General features: G+C 42.1%; 1 protein-coding gene across 1 annotated transcript in view; it reads left to right on the top strand.

Moving 5' to 3' along the window:
* CFAP47 (cilia and flagella associated protein 47) overlaps positions 1-17,350 on the top strand; it is a 627,152-nt gene that overhangs the window by 480,402 nt on the left and 129,400 nt on the right. Inside the window, exon 56 of the mRNA XM_077807214.1 lies at positions 11,968-12,072. Within this exon, the coding sequence (XP_077663340.1) occupies positions 11,968-12,072 (105 nt within the window). The remainder of the gene's footprint in view (positions 1-11,967; positions 12,073-17,350) is intronic.

Genomic DNA, 17,350 nt, shown 5'->3' with positions numbered 1-17,350 from the left:
AATGTTCCTGTGTTTCTCTACCTTTAAAAAAGGGATAATAGTGCTTACCAGCCAACATGGCAGTTCTGAGGCTACATGATTTTGTAAAGTATTTTGAGATAGTCTCAGATGAAAGGCACTGTTAAATATAAAATATTATTTTTATTTAAACAACAACTCAGAGATGGTGTTGTCCAGTTAAGGATGAGCAAAGTTTGAACAAAACTACTAGTAATTTTAAAATTATAAATATTTACAGTCAGGAAGTTTAGATATTCTCTATAGCTTTGTTATATCAGTTCACATCTGGTCTGGCTGAGAATATTGGGCTGTCTCAACCTTTGGACCACCTTAATTTGGATCTCTCCAGTCATTGGATCATCTCATATGAACAAAATTGGAAGAAACATCTGTTCCTCACAGCTTTTTACAGCCTTAATGTCCCCTGCAGTACAGCTGTAGGAACTCGTGTAGTTCCCCACATAGACAACTGGTGTGTTAGAGGACAATTTCCTCTGTCGACAGAATTTAGCACTCATACTGAATGTTTTAGTATATTTTGGACTAATCGGCCTTATTTGCTAGTGCTGATAGTTTAGAGAAACAGATCTGCATAGTTGTATTATGGACAGAGAAGATAAACATCATAGAGGTAGAGACAGGCCTCTTTTAAAATACTCCCAGTATTCTTCCTTTGAGTGTTCTCTGTATATTCCCATGCATGGGATGCTCTGACCATTAGGAAGGGGGCGAGGGATAGCTCAGTGGTTTGAGCATTGGCCTGCTAAACCCAGGGTTGTGAGTTCAAACCTTGAGGGGGCCATTTTGGGATCTGGGGCAAAAATTGGGGATTGGTCCTGCTTTGAGCAGGGGGTTGGACTAGATGACCTCCTGAGGTCCCTTCCAACCCTAATATTCTATGATTCTATGATTACAGCCTGAATGGTAAAATATACTAGTGGCTGTTGGAGCATCCGTGTGCCTCCCTTACCCACTCCACCCTGCCAAACTCCAGACATAGGGCTAGGGTTTAAAAGTAGCTTGGTGCTCCACTGCCTTAGTTACTTCAGTCAGGACCTGCTGGACAGTTACACTGTTGCTGTATGAGCCTTTTGGATCAGCAGTAGATAGCTTGTATCAGTTACATAGATACATAGGGTTACATAGCTTTATTTAGAGACAGTTAAAGGGATAACATGATGGATCAGAAGACTAAGAGCCTGAATTCTCATGTCCAGTGATATTCCCAGCATCAGATGCACATGCTAGATGCTTGGCATGTTTGAGGGAAGGGCATTCTCCCTCTAACTAACCGATCTGCTCAGTGTTTGCCACAAGGGGAAAAACAGTGAGACAAAACAGGCTCCAGGCAATTTTATTTCAGGATGCCCTGACAGCAGCGGTCCATTCTCAGAGACCAGCTTTGTCAATGCCCCCATCTCCAGACTCTTCATCAGGCAAGAAGTGAGATTCAGCTCCTATGTCAGGTGCAGGATACAAGAGAGCGAAGGATCTGAAAAAGAAGAAAAGGTCAGGATCAGTAAGTGACAGACTCTGTTTCCAGAGCTGTCTCATTTCAGAAAAACTTAGTTGCAGTACCAAGGAAAAATTTGCAGCCATCCTCAGTGTTGGCCTCATTACCTAGAGCCAGTCCGAGAGAGAAGGACCTACAGGGACAGAATCTCATTATAGAGTCAGTCTCTGATTCTCAGCATAGGTAGGAGTCATTCCTCTGTGGATTCAACAATATCAGATCTGGAGGTGCCTGTCCTGAGGGTGAGATCTAAGCACCCAATTAAGAGAAAAGATGAGGGTTCAACCACTAATATGGCTTCAAATAGTGTTACTGTTAAAGCAGTAGTTCATCAGGTGGATCCGTCCGTGAATCCGTCCATGGCTCTGTAGACAGCTGAGCCAGGTACTACATCTCGGAACATGTCAGGTGTGTTATTACAACCAGTCAGGCTGACTGCTTCTCCAAGAGTCAGCAAAGAACAGGAAAGGGTCAGGGGCTCTCTGCTGCTGCCTCTTCCAAAGACCCCTTTGGGGTCCCCAGAGAAAAGCTTCTCTCCTTTCTCCTTTTCAAGAAGGTTATTGTCTCTAGTCCCATCTGAGCTGCAAATGAATTGGGACTAGAAGAGGGATGTGGATTACAGATGAGAACCAGGGAAAATGTATTATAATCAGTTCAAAGAAGCCCTGCTGGATCCGCAGGCACAGAGATATTTCCAGCCAGATCCATCAGTGGGGTTTTTGCCTGAGTAGCATGTCGCTCCTGGGGTAAGGAGGTCCAAGTGGCCATTTCTGGCACCTTACCAAGAAGGATCAATCTGTGGGGACAGACCTTCAGCAAGACAGTATCAGGAGGACATTCAATTGTCACATCCAATGGATAAGGACCAGCCAATGACACTTACTCAGAACAAGTCACCTATGGAAATAAATGAAATATTATCCAACAAGGAAGAACTAAAGGTGGCAGAGTCCAATTGAGAATTAAGACATGTGCCTTCTCCAGATGAAAATGAGGGGAACGTCTCTGTATCATCATCATCCGAAGAGGCATTAGCCTTTCATTAGTTACTATCTCAAATGTGGAAGGTGTTAGATATTCCTTCTGTTTTTGTGGAGAAATCATCACAGCCTAGCTTTGATATTTTCATGGCAGCAGCTAGTCAACAAGTCATTCTTCCCTGGTTAGAGGGATGGTTTCAGCCAGCAAAGTCAGCCTGAAAAACTCCCTCAACCAGTCAGCCTCTATGTAAGAAGGAAGACAAATTATATAAAATATATGAGGACTTGCTGTGTTTCATACCCATCTGCCTCCTAAGTCATTGGTGGTCAAAGCAGCACTTCACAGCTCAAAAAGTGCCCAAACTCACTCTACTCCATCATCTAAGGAAGGAGAGAGGCTAGATGTGTTAGGAAGAAAAATTATTTTCTTAAGCTACATTTTTAAACATGTGCAAATCCAACCATGAAGCTATCATGGCTAGGTACCAATACCATCTTTAGAGCAAAATGTCCTTTCTCCTTAATGCACTTTCAGAGGAACACAAAATTATCAAGTGCTATTTTGACTGAAGGATTGAATGTTGCCGAGAAACAGTTGCTAATGTCTTTTAACTTCTCGGATACTTCAGCAAATCACTTTGGTTGTCTCAGTAAGGAGACATGCATGGTTAAGATCAATGTGACTCTGTCATGAGACAAACATGAGGCTTGAGGACCTTCCATATGAAGGAGAAAGTCTCTGTTTTAGTATTCAGACTTATGAAGTACTAGAGAAGATGAAAAACGTAAGATCTAGTGCTAGATTTTAGGTTTCTTTAATACAAGGAAGAGGCCATATTCAGTTCCATTACACAAGTATCAGAGGCATTACCCTCCTTCATCTCTTTTACTTCATTATGATTACCAGACGGGCATATCATTTCCAGCCTCAGCATAATTATAACTCACAACGCCAGCTATAATAGAGAAGAAATTTAAAACTCACAATAATAAATGGAAAGTTTTATCTTCTTCGTTCTCTACAGTTCCTCCAAGACATTAGATTGGACATGAGGACACGGAGTTTAAGCTAGTTCACTTAGACGTTGTTTATTTGGGGACCGGTTAGCGGGTACGCTTTTTTTTTTCAGTCCTCCTAGAACATCAGTAATGCTGACCATGGATACATGAACCCTAGGATGGGGAGCCCATATGAACAATGAATTGTTGGTCAGAGATCATTGCTTATCAAAGGAAAGGAATATACACATCAATATTTTAGTACTGAGAGAAATCAGACTAGCTCTAAGGTCTTTTCTACCTCAATTCAAAAACAAACTAGTTCAGGTAGTAACAGACAATAAGGCCAGGTTATATTATCTAAACAAGCAAAGGAGGACTCACTCTGTGAAATTATGTAGGGAGGCCAAGAGTTTTTAGGAGTACTGGGTAGTACACAATATTAAATCAGTAACCATTCGCATAGCAGGGGAATAGAACACCCTTGCAGGTCATATAAGTAGGTCATCAGGTCAGATGCACTAATAGTCCTTGAAGGATGAAGTAGTGAATCACTTCTTCAGTTTATAGTGGAACCCAATAATAGACGTGCTTGCATCCAGCAAAAACAGGAAATGTGAGAGATTGTTCCAGGGCAGGTAGAGACAAAGAATCAATATCTGATGCTTTTCTAATACACTTGGGTCAGTGTTTAATATATGCTTCCTCCGCATTTCCACTTATTCAGAGAATGATAAGATAAGACAGGACAAAGTCAGGATGATTTTAATAGCACCAGCTGGCCCAGACACCAGTGGTATCTGGATTTGATACATCTGTCAAGCATTAGTGGAACCTTTACTGCTGACACTGGACTTGTTGACACAACAAACAGGGAAAGTCTACCATCTGAACCTTCAGTCCCTTCACTTGATTGCACGGGGATTAAACCTTTAGATGGGCTAGAATAAAGTCTTTCATTAGAAGTACAAAATGTACTGTCCAATTCTAGAAAATAATACACATGAAAGTGTGCTATAGTCTTAAATGGAAAAAAAATTTATTGTGGATTTCCATATATAATGTGGATCCTTATATGACACCAATTAATTATATATTAGAGTATTTATTGTACCTTAAGAAGACACCTCCTTTCATTATCTTCAGTTAAGGTTCATCTCTCAGCTATATCAGCATATCATGTACCTGCAGAAGGAAAATCAATTTTTACTGATGGTACAATTAAGAGGTTTTTAAAAGGCCTTAATTTGTATCCTCCAATAAGAACTCCTATGCCCTCCTGTGATCTGAATGTAGTACTAGCACAAATAATGAGACTTTCCTTTTAACAGCAATGGGGAGCGGTTCTTTATTTCATCTATCTGTAAAAACATTGATTTTGGTGGCAATCACTTCCATCAGACACAAAAGTGAATTGCCTGCATTAATGACTGATTCATCACTGACTGTGTTTCATAAGGATAAAGAGGTTTTTTGCACTCATCCCAAGTTGTTACCAAAAATAGTCTCTGATTTTCCCATAAATCAATCTGTAATTTTACCATGTTTTTTTCTCCAAACCCTGTACTCATGATGGGGAAGCTAAATTATACCCATTAGATCTGAGGAGAACATTTATCTTTTTATTTAGACATAACTAACCAATTTAGACAGTCTTCAAGGCTATATATTTTTGAAGCTCATAAATCCATTCCTTGAGGCATCAAAACTTATGCAGCTAGATCCAAGTCAGCTTGCATGGCTTTCTGTAGTCATATTCCTCTGATAGAGATATGTAGAGCAGCAACCTGGTATTCTGTTCACACTTTTACTAAACATTATTCTTTAGACTTGGCATCTAGACCAGATGCATAGATTGGCAGGAGAGTCCTGCATTCCTTGTTTAACTAGAACACCAGGTCCCACCATCCTGGGTCAGAGACTGCCTATTAATCTACCCCATGTGTGTGTATATGTAGAGGACACCTGAAGGAAGAAATGAGTTTCTTGCTTGTAACTGAGGTTCTTTGAGATGTATTCTGCATATTCCTACTCCCTATCCATCTTTCCTGTCTACCATGGAGTCCTATCTACCAAAGGGCTTGGATCATGGGGGAAAGAATCAAGGCAGTGGTGCATCATGCTTCTTTTAAACCCTTGCGCTAGAACAGAGTTGGGCAAACTACAGGCCACATCCGGCCCGAGGGACCCTCCTGCCCGGCCCTTGAGCTCCTGGCCGGGGAGGCTACCCCCGGCCCCTCCCCTACTGTCCCCTCTCCCCCACAGCCCCAGCTCGCTGTGCCGCCAGCGCGGGAGGGGGCTGCACTGCAGGGGCAGGGGAGAGCAGGGAGGGAGGCTCATCTGTAGCCTCAGGGGAGCAGGCGGGAGGTGCGTGTGGCGGGAGTGTGGCGAACATGGGCGGAGGACTCAGGAGGAGCGCTGGGCGGACGCACAGCTGGCCAGAGAGAAGCGGTGCTTTGAAGGGGAAACCGCCGCTTCTCTCCGGCTGCACAGCTGCCCCGCCTCCTCCTGAGTCCTCCGACCATATTCGCAGGGCCGTATTTGGAAAGGAGCTTTGGGGGGGGGGGGGGGGGGATTGGATAGGGGTGGGGTCCCGGGGTGCCTGTGAGGGGGCGGGGGTGTGGATAGGGGTCAGGGCAGTCAGGGAGCAGGGGGAGTTGGATGGGGATGGAGTCCCGGGAGGCAGGAAGTCCCAGGAAGGAGTGGTCGGGGACAAGGAGTTGGGCGTGGGGGGTTGGATGGGTCGGGTGTTCTGAGGGGGGCAGTCGGGGTGGGAAGTGGGACGGGGCCGATAGGGTTAGGGTTTGAGGAGGCACAGCCCTCCCTCCCCAGCCCTCCATATAGTTTTGGGGTAACTTGATTACAGCCTCTAAGTATAGACATGGGGAAGGAATGTTTAATAATGGGCCCTTTATTCTGGCAGACAAAAGTATAACACGATCCAGTGGCTGGAAGTTGAAGTTAGACAAATTTAGGCTGGAAATAAGGTGTGCATTTTTAACAATGAGGGTAATTAACTGTTAAAACAATTCACCAAAGGTCGTGGTGGATTCCCCATCACTGATCATTTTAAAATCAAGATTGGATGTTTTTCTAAAAGATCTGCTCTAGAAATTATGTTGGGATGTTTGATGGCCTGTGTTATACAGGGGGTCAGACTAGATCAGGAGTGGGCAAACTTTTTGGCCTGAGGGCCACATTCGGTTTCCAAAACTCTATGGAGGGCCAGGTAGGGAAGGTTGTGCCTCCCCAAACCCTATCATCCCCATCCCACTTCCCGCCCCCTGACTGGCCCCCTCAGAACCTCTGACCCCACCTACTCCTTGTCCCCTGACCACCACCCCCCCGGGATCCCACCCCCATCCAACTCCCCCTGCTCCCTGACTGCCCTGACCCCTATTCACACCCCCGCCCCCTGACAGGCACCCCAGGACCCCACCCCCATCCAACCCCCCTAAAGCCACTTTCAGAATGTGAATATGGGCGGAGGACTCAGGAGGAGGCAGGGGCAGCTATGCAGCTGGAGAGAAGCGGCGGTTTCCCCTTCAAAGCGGCGCTTCTCTCCGGCCGGCTGCGCAGCCGCCCAGTTACAACCAATTACTACCTCAAACATTCTCATTTGCTAGTAAAGAGAAAAAAATTATTGGATAAGTGGTGTGTTCAGAAAAGGGAGGTAGAGTTAAAGGTGTAGACCGGGGTCTCAAACTCAAATGACGACAAGGGCCACATGAGGACCAGTACATTGGCCCGAGGGCCGCACCACTGCCCCTTTGCCCCCTGCTGCCCCGGCCCTGCCCCCACTTCAGCCCTTCCGTGAGGCCCTGCCCTTACCTCCCCGCCTCTTCTCACCCCTTCCCTGAAATCTCCACCCCAACTCCGCCCCCTCCCTGCCCCCAGGGGGTGCAGGAGGGGCACGGGGTGCATCAGGGGGCTCAGGGCAGGGGGTCAGGGTGCGGGGTGCAGCAGGGGGCTCAGGGCAGGGAGTTGGGGTGCAGGGTACAGCAGGGGGCTCAGGGCGCAGGAGGGGTGTGGCGGGGGGCTTAGGGCAGGGGGTCGGGGTGCAGGAGGGATGCAGGATGCAGCAGGGGGCTCAGGGCAGGGGGTTTGGCTGCAGGAGGGGTTCAGAGGGTGGGTCTGGCCCGGTGCACACCGGGGGCAGGGCAGGCTCCCTCCCCGCCCCGCCCCCTGCCCCCCATGTCGCTCCTGGAGGGGGCCGGGACCTGGGTGGGGGGCACAGGGGTCTGTGTGTTACCCTGGCTGCTCCTCCAGATACCTTCCCCGAAGCTCCCATTGGCCGTGGTTTCCCCCACCCAGGTCCCAGACGCTTCCTGAAGCAGCACAGGGGCAGGACAGGGCAGGTGGGTGGGCAGGCAGGCAGGCAGGGAGGGAGGGAGCCTGCCCTGCCCATGGTGTGTGCCGGACCGGAGCCGCTCTAGGTAAATGCTGGGGGGGCCGCAGGGACCTGGCGGGCCACAGAAAATAACCCTGCTGGCCACGTGTTTGAGGCCCATGGTGTAGACTATGGTGTACTGTAGTTATGGTAATGGTATGGTGTGTGCTTGTGGGTAGAGGAGTAGTGAGTAAATACTGCTAGGTGGCTTAACTTTTAATTCCTTTGCTTTACTGGATATGTTTCAGAGTAACAGCCGTGTTAGTCTGTATTCGCAAAAAGAAAAGGAGTACTTGTGGCACCTTAGAGACTAACAGATTTATTTGAGCATAAGCTTTCGTGAGCTACATGGCAGAGGGGCATTGCTGGCACATAATGACATATATCACATTGGTAGATGTGCAGGTGAACCAGCCTCTGATAGTGTGGCTGATGTGATTAGGTCCTATGATGGTGTCCCCTGAATAGATATGTGGACACAGTTGGCAATGGGCTTTGTTGCAAGGATAGGATCCTGGGTTAGTGGTTCTGTTGTGTGGTGTGTGGTTGCTAGTGAGTATTTGCTTCAGGTTGGGGGGCTGTCTGTAAGCAAGGACTGGCCTGTCTCCCAAGATCTGTGAGAGTGATGGGTCGTCCTTCAGGATAGATTGTAGATCCTTGATGGTGCATTGGAGAGGTTTTAGTTGGGAGCTGAAGGTGATGGCCCCTCTGCCATGTACATTGGTCAAACTGGACAGTCTCTACGTAAAAGAATAAATGGACACAAATCAGACGTCAAGAATTATAACATTCAAAAACCAGTCGGAGAACACTTCAATCTCTCTGGTCACTCGATTACAGACCTAAAAGTGGCAATTCTTCAACAAAAAAACTTCAAGAACAGACTCCAACGAGAGACTGCTGAATTGGAATTAATTTGCAAACTGGATACAATTAACCTAGGCTTGAATAGAGACTGGGAGTGGATGGGTCATTACACAAAGTAAAACTTATTTCCCCATGTTTATCCCCCCCTCCCCGCCACTGTTCCTCACGCGTTCTTGTCAACTGCTGGAAATGGCCCACCTTGATTATCGCTACAAAAGGTTCCCACCCCCCCGGCTCTCCTGCTGGTAATAGCTCACCTTAAGTGATCACTCTGGTTACAGTGTGTATGGTAACACCCATTGTTTCATGTTCTCTATGTATATAAATCTCCCCACTGTATTTTCTATTGAATGCTTCCAATGAAGTGAGCTGTAGCTCACGAAAGCTTATGCTCAAATACATTTGTTAGTCTCTAAGGTGCCACAAGTACTCCTTTTCTTTTTTCTGGATATATCTCATATGCAGTGTATGTAGCAATTCTAACTGCTTCATAATAAAGTTTTGTGTTTTCATAGAAGCAGTCTTCAGATTTTTTGAGGCTCTTTCCCACTAGTTTCTCTTGTGAAGACCTCCAGAAGCCACTTGTTATCGCTGTAGCTTGTATGTGAATGAAATGAAAGCGTATCTTCAGCACATCTTACTATCTGAAGTGAGCAAAATTTAGTCCTTTTTAAAGCACTTCCTGTGGCAACTACTCTCCATAGTAGTCCCTTGCTGTGTCTCTGCACGGCCTCCTGGTTGCACTGTGGGGAATACCACCTGTCTCAGGCTCTTCAGGCTGAAGTTCTAGCCTTCATGTCTACACCTTATGCCCTCCTGTTATTTATTTTTCTCTTCTGCAACCCTCTCTTTTGGCCTCGAGGCCCTGGCTTTCTCACTGAGTAACTTACATCTTGCTGCATCTTAAAGGGCTGTAGAAAAAAATAGTGTGCTATATTTTTGGGAAATATTATGACCACATAATTAATAATAATACCAAGCTTTTATATAGCACTTTTCATCAGTAAATCTCAAAGTGCTTTGCAAAGGAGGTCAGTATCATTATCCCTCTTTTACAAAGGGGGAAACTGAGGTGCAGAGATAAAGCGATTTGCCCAATGGCAACCAGCAGTTGAGCTGGAAATAGAATCATAGTCTCCTGAGTCCCAGTCCAGTGCTCTGTCCACCAGACAACACTGCATAATACATACAAAAGGAAAAGTTGTACATACAAGTTCTCATTAGTTTGGGACTTGACTGGTTTTTTTAAATGATTAATTCTTCAACTTCAGTGGTCTGTTAAGGTAGATTTTTTCTTTTTAAATGGACTGTCCTAATTTGTTTTAAAAAACTGTTTGACACCATCACTAACAACTCTTTCCAGGCCAGGTTCCACTTTTTTACCACCAGCCATTTTGTTGTTTGTTCTTTTCAGAAATGGTTCCAAGATTTTTTTTTTCATAATGGAAGAAGGTGTTTTTCACTCTCCTCTCATTCAGAAATGGCTGAAGCATTTTTACTCAAATTGTCCAGATAATTTTGTCTTTGAGTAGAGACTAGTCCTGGAAAATTTCAACCTAATATGTGAAAATTTCAGAATGCTTTTAGTGACTGAAAACGGGATTGTATTCTAGTGTGACCTTTGCAGTTTCTAGTTTTGGAAATATAATGCAAATGTTTGCCAGTTAATTCTTGAAGTCAGAAGACCCAGAACTGTGGATCTCTGTAATAGTTTAGAGCAGTGCTTCTCAAGCTTCTGATGTGCGGGACCGGCAATTTTTTTTTCCAATGTGCGCGCAGACCGGCAGCCAGTGGCTGGCGGACCGGCACCAGTCCGCGGACCACCACTTTGAGTAGCACTGCCTTAGACAACTGTAATTGCAGAACCTTCCCTTTTGTTAATCCAATTCTGTAAGTATCTATTTACATGTTACTGACTCCATTGCACATTCTGGTCTATACACCAACTTAGTTTTCAACAATTTTTTTTAATATAATAGAGATGGCAAAATAACACTTAAAAAATAAAATATTTCCTCTAAAATATAGAATTAGAATTAATGTATCCAGAACAATAAACTTCTTTTGTTACTTGTAAAAAGAAAAAAAAGTTATCAAACACAGCATGTCAAGTTTCAACCCTTTGTCAATTACATCTGGGCCCAATCCTTCATTGCTCACTTAAATCAAGCTCCCACTGACATCATTTGGAGATTTGGACGTGCAAGGAATACAGAACCCCAAGCCCTATTTGGTTATAAACTTCCAAAAATTGGGGTCTGCCATGGACACGGTGACAAGACCATTAACTATAGTGCACAAAAACTGATGGTGTAGTAATTCTTGTTTACTCCCTATTACTAATCTTGCAGGGTTGACAGCTACTTTGGCACAGGGGTTTGTCGGTGCCAGATGTTGTAATGTAATGTTTTGATCTCTGTTAGTTTTAAATAGCATCATTGAATAAAATGTAATACTAACTTGCATGGGATCTATCAATTTTGTTCTGTATGACCACAGAGTAAAATGCATTAAAACTGTTTAGATATGAACAAACTACAAATATCATCATTTTTTTAAAATGAAATAAAATGTAGCATTTGTGAAATCAGTGATTTTGCCCAACTGATTTATATTGGCAAAAGCACTGATTTGCCTTGAGCTTCAGAACACTTGTATGATCACAATGTAGCTGGGCACCTGGCTTTTCCCTGTGCAATTGTGAATCACACTAATGTAGTTCAGAAGCAGATGAACCATAGCAACCTCATTTACTGTGTGAGTGTATGTGAGCAGAAGAGGAGAGGCACATATAAGCATACTATATATTCCTCTTAAAGTCTGTTTGTTTCTTTTGGTTTCAGTGTACTAGCATTTTTAGTATCACACTGATGTGAAAAAAATAAAATAAAGAGTAGCAAAGTGATCAGAAATAAAAATCATTTTCCTTCCATTGGTATTTTAAGAAACCAAACTTAGTTTCCTTTTGAGCAGTCAGTAATACCACATTGTTAGTATTTGTGGAATAAACGTGCTGTGACTGCCACTAAATACTGTTTACTGCAGTACATTTTATCAGTCTTACCAGACCATGTGTGCTGAGTCGAGAATGTGTACAGTGGAACACATTAATCAAATAAACATCAACAGTGTCGATAAAAAGCACAACAAAGGAACTAACTCAAAAAAAGTATTGATTTTTTTCCTCTCTCTTTTGCTTGCTTTGTGTGTTTGCACAGCTGATGGTGGCTCCTCATTCCACTACTGAAGTACCTGTTCAGTTCTGTCCTTCTGCCCTGGGAAGAGCCAATCACACGGCATCAATCACCTTCACATGCCCACAGGTATGATGCTATGTTTAGTGTCCAAAGCACTATGAAATCAGATAATACAATATTTTCAAATATAGTTATAAATAAAAGTTTCAGTCAAAAGGACAATTTAAAATCAGATTTTTTGATCCTTAATCATACAGCCAGTGCAAAAATAATTGACTTAGATGCACATGATGAACAATTTGCTTTAGCCTTAGCCTTAACTTTGCTCAGCTTTCAGCATATCTACAATCTTAGATAGAATTAATGCTGTTGGTTGATGTGCAGAGAACTAGAATATGCATTAGTATTTCTAATTTGCTTAGTAATTACAAGGTTATCCCAAATTATTCATTACTGAAATAGTCTTCCTGCTCTGAAATTAATTTAATAGTTCCTTTTGTAAAGTATTATCATAAATAAGCCCCACTTATTAATGTTTATCTTCTTTAGAAATACTCTTGGACTTGAAAGAATTATCATCCTTTGATTTAACTTGAAACTAATCTTCTTTACATTTAATGTGTTAATTTTTTTAGCATTTTTCCTGTGTGTTTCCTGAATCTTTAAAGAGAAGCAACTAAATGGAGAAACATGAGTCATCTCCTTGACCTACTAGCTTACTAAAAATTGCAGCTGGAGACAAAGAGCAGAACTGATATTATGACACGAGTGCCATAATGTCAGCACAGGAGTTGTGCTTGAGTGAAATGTTTGCTTTCCAAATGTATGTAATTTCCTCTTTGTTCTTGTTGGGCTGTCAAATATCCTAATGGGCTGTTGACTTGAAAATTACCTCAGTTGAATGTTAGGGAAATGTCTCTAGTAAGATTCTCGGTAATACTGCAAAAGCAGAACTTGTCTCTTCTACAAGAAAAAAAGGAGTAAGAAAGTGATATAGCCCTTCCCCCCAACCCCACCCCCTCCGATATCAGAATGCCTAACAGACGGATTATCTGTAGGTGGTGGTTGCAAAGCATGCATTTTTAGAGTCCATCTCCTCTTTAATATTTATTAAGAATAAAAGCAAGGAGCCAGCATTTCTGGTATAAGTGGTATATAAGCAAGGGCAGTTCAAGAGGACAAAATGCCATTATCTTTTCTGAATCCTAATAGCTCTCAGAACTCTGGTCTATACATTAAAAGTTTAATTCTTCATCAGATACAGAAGCAATAAAGCAAGTAAATAATTCACTTAAACCTTTCAGGAACAAATTGAGCCCTGACACTTGATTTTTCTCATCCAGTGCATCTCCTTTCAAATAATGGCAAATCTCCAAGTTTTGATCTGCGGCTGAACTTTAATCAATATCTCATCCTTTCAGTTGCTTTGTCCATGCCCTCTCAACCTTTTCAATCTGTTGCTCTTACCTTTGTAATTTTTTTCAATGTCCTTTTCATCTGTGAACCATATGGATCTTTCTTTTTTTATTCTGTTCACTTTCACTGCCTAAGTCCTTACCAAATTGATGCCAGATGATTCCAGGGTGCTAATTATTTATTACATTTTAAAAGATATAATGTATTTGCACAAATCTAAGGTGGTTGTTTTCTAATATCTGAATCCTAGAACAACTTTTTAACCTAAAAAAATGTGCATTGATTTTCCTTTCTTGATTTCACTGATTAAATGCATCTGAACTGACCCTGTAAACCATGTCATAGCTGTGTAACTGACTAATCTAAAATCAGCTAATGACAGTACTTATAGGATAAACCTTAACTTTTTTGATTCTGCCTCTTTGCTGAATTGAGAGAAGCTGCTAAGGGATGTTATCTTCTTCATTTGTTTCTCGTTTAGAGCTGTGTGAAGAGCTCTTCAGAATAAAAATCCAAGTTTAGGTTCTAATCACTTTACTATAGGTTTTTGAAACCTAAAATTAGCTTTGTTGGGATAGCACAACTGAACTGCCTGCTTGAATATAATGCATGCCCAGAGTGTTAATATATTTCTATCATCTTGTTCTCCTAGCACACCAGCAACATCCATATGTAATGGAGCGAGGCTAATAGTACTAAGCAGCATAGGAGAGAAGTGGAGCTTTGCAATAGATCTTGTCAAATATTCTTTGCTTAGGGTTATTTTTTTGAGTTCTTTCCTCCTGATATGTTGCAGTGGGCAGTGCATATTCTTCCTCTGCATCCTGTTAGGTTTCCATTTCAGATGCAAGCTAAACCTTTTCTTTTAACTGTAGATTGGGGGCGGGGGGTGTCTAAATTTTTTTTATTTTTTTTTTACAAAATTTGGCCTTTAATTTTGGATGCCTCATTTTTTTTGGCTGCCCAACTTGAGACACCTTGAGGATGTTTTTTTCCGAGAGTGCTCAGCACTTCAGAGCACCAGGTTCAGAACATCCAAAGTGTCCCCAGCTGGAAACACAAAAATAGAGGCAATCAAAAATCTGGGAAAATTTAGCCCCTTTCCTTCTAAGACAGCATGGTTTATCTTTAAACATTTCAATTTCAGTGAGCAGAAATAGGACTAACACAAGAAACTGATTTATTTTCTATCAGATAAATCTTTATTAACAGCTAACTTTATAGGCTACACCCTCTATGCAGCTGAATGAAAAGTTTACCTTCTCCTTTACTGATAGTTTAAGTAAACTTGTGTGTGTGTATATGTATATCACTCACACACACAAACACACACAAACACACACACACATGATAGCTAGTTTACCAGGTCTGTATTCACAGTAGATCAGGGCATCAATTACAATATCTAGGTTACCAGGCATGGGTTCACATTAGAGCTGGACTGAAACAGTTAAATTAATAGATTTTAAGGCCAAAAGGTACCATTAGATAGTCTGACCTCCTCCAGAATATAGGCCACAGAATTTCTTCCAGTTACCCCAGTATTGAGCCCAGTAAGTTGTTTGACTAAAGCATACCTTCTAGAAAGGCATCCGGTCCTGATCTGAAGATGTCAGGTTTATGAAGAATCCACTCTTTCCCTTAGTAGTTTGTTCCAGTGGTTAATCATCCTCACTGTTAAAGATCTGTGCCTTATTTTTAGTTTGAATTCATGTGCTTCTAACTTCTAGCCATTGGTTTTTGTTATGCCCTTCTCCACTAGATTAAAGTGCCCTTTAGTACTTTGCTTGGTTTTTCCTCCCTGGAAAGGTACTTTTAGTCACAGTTCAGGGTAACTGCACCTGTATTTCTCCTCAGTGATCTGGCAAGGGCACCCACCCTCAAGCTTCCAGCTCCCCGGCTGTTGCTTCTCTTGGGTGAAGACCCCTGTGTCTCACTTCCTTCTCATCAGGGTTATGACCATGCTGAGCAGTTCCCTTCCTTCACTGCATTGCTCCTAGCAAAGACAGTCTGCCTAAACAGAGGTATGGAAGAAGTTTAGTTTAAGATTTCTTCTTGCCTTGAGCAGGGATGGTGTCCCTACTCTCTGTTTGCTGGAAGCTGGGAATGGGCAACAGGGGATGGATCACTTGATGATTACCTGTTGTGTTCATTTCCTCTGGGGCACCTGGCATTGGCCACTGTCGGAAGACAGGATACTGGGCTAGATGGACCTTTGGTCTGACCCAGTATGGCTGTTCTTATGTTCTTGCCATATAAATGAGATGAGCAAACTTAAGGTTTAATTGGACTCAAATTCTGGGTTTTATGTTTTGTTTTACTGTTAGTTGTGGACTGGCACAAGACTCCAGTAAGGGTCATGCATTTGTACCAATCATAACAAGTAGTTACAGAACCATCTTAACAATGTATAGCACATATGCTTCTCTAAATATGTCATCTGCCAAAATTCAGGCTGTTGTGTCTCAGCTCCTTAGTGTGCGACTGGCAATACTCCTTCAAGCTATTGAAGATTTTTGGCTCCTTGAGGCAGTGATGGAGCATGACCCCCTAAAGGATGTTGCATGTCACATGTTCATTATAACTGCTGCCTTTGGAACCTTCCAGTCAGTTTCTTCTGTGATTGCAAAGAAGCTTCCCAAAGAGCTGCTCTGGGTACTCTCCCAAATTGCAACAAAATATTTTTAATGATAACCCCTGCCTTCTTGTCAGAGGCTGAGAATGGTGTCCACAGGTGTATAACTGAAACACAGCTACATTATATTTAAGTCAGCAATATCTAAATAAATTTTGATTTCATAATCATCACTTCCAGACAGTCCAATCTGATTCCACACCTGAGTTACCCAAGATATTAAAAGTTTTTCTACCTTATAATTTATTCTAAACTTGGCAGGAAGGAATATTTTTATTTGCCATTTCCTCCACCCTCATGTGGATATTTTGGCTTATGATGTGGGGATAAAGGGAAGTAGTTTACTAAATTCAAAGGAAATAAACTATATTCATTCTTGGTAGTGGAATTACACCAGGGGTGAACTTGACCCGATGTGTATTTATCTTTTAGAAGTAGGAATACAGGAACTTCTGTACTGGATTAGACCAGTGGTCCATCTAATCCATTATGCTGTCTCTGAGAGCCATCTGTATGAGGTGCACAATTGTGAAATAACCTGACCATATAGGGGATTTTCTCCCTAACTTTTGTTAGAATAATGGAAATTATGCCTTAGACTGGAAAAGGGATTTATATCCCTTACTAAAGTGAAAACAAAAATCAATTTTTTATATTCTGATTTATGTAACTATGGATGTTCTTCACATCTATATAAAGATCTAATCCTTTTTTGAATCCTACTAAATTCTTGGCCCCAATGATTATCTGTGACATTGGGTTCCACAGGTTAATTATGTCTTGTACAAAAAAACCTGCCCTTTAATAAGCTTTAATTTTCTTTTTCTTTTCAATTTAATTGAGTATCCCATTGCTTATAAAACATAAGTAAGGGCACCCAATGTACCTTCTCTCTATATTGTGTGTAACTCCCATGTCCCCTTTTATTCATCTTCTCTCTAAACAGACCCAATCTTTTCAATTCCACTTTATATAAAATATTTCCATGTATTTGTTACCCTATTCCCCACTCTTTCTGTTATATCTTTATTCTGATAGTGTCCAGAACTAACCACAGTACTCCAGATCATGGTGTACCAGTGGTTTATATTAGTGTGATATTTTCATTCTTTATTTTCTATTCCATATCTTGTACATCCTTTACAATATGTTGTTTTTGTCCACCACTTCACATTAAGCAGTTCTCATTGAGCTGTCCATGTGTTTTTCCTGAGTGGTTATTGTGTATTTTAAACCCCATAAGGTATATGTACAAATAACTCAAACAATTCTTTGCAATAATTATGAGAATTATTGCATTTGTCAACAGTGAATTTCATCTGTCATCATGCTTACCCATTCATCTAGCTTGGT

Source organism: Eretmochelys imbricata, chromosome 1 (assembly GCF_965152235.1).
Source record: "Eretmochelys imbricata isolate rEreImb1 chromosome 1, rEreImb1.hap1, whole genome shotgun sequence".
NCBI lineage: Eukaryota > Metazoa > Chordata > Testudines > Cheloniidae > Eretmochelys > Eretmochelys imbricata.
The sequence above is the reverse complement of the archived record's forward strand: the minus strand, read 5'-3'. Positions and strand labels throughout refer to the sequence as shown.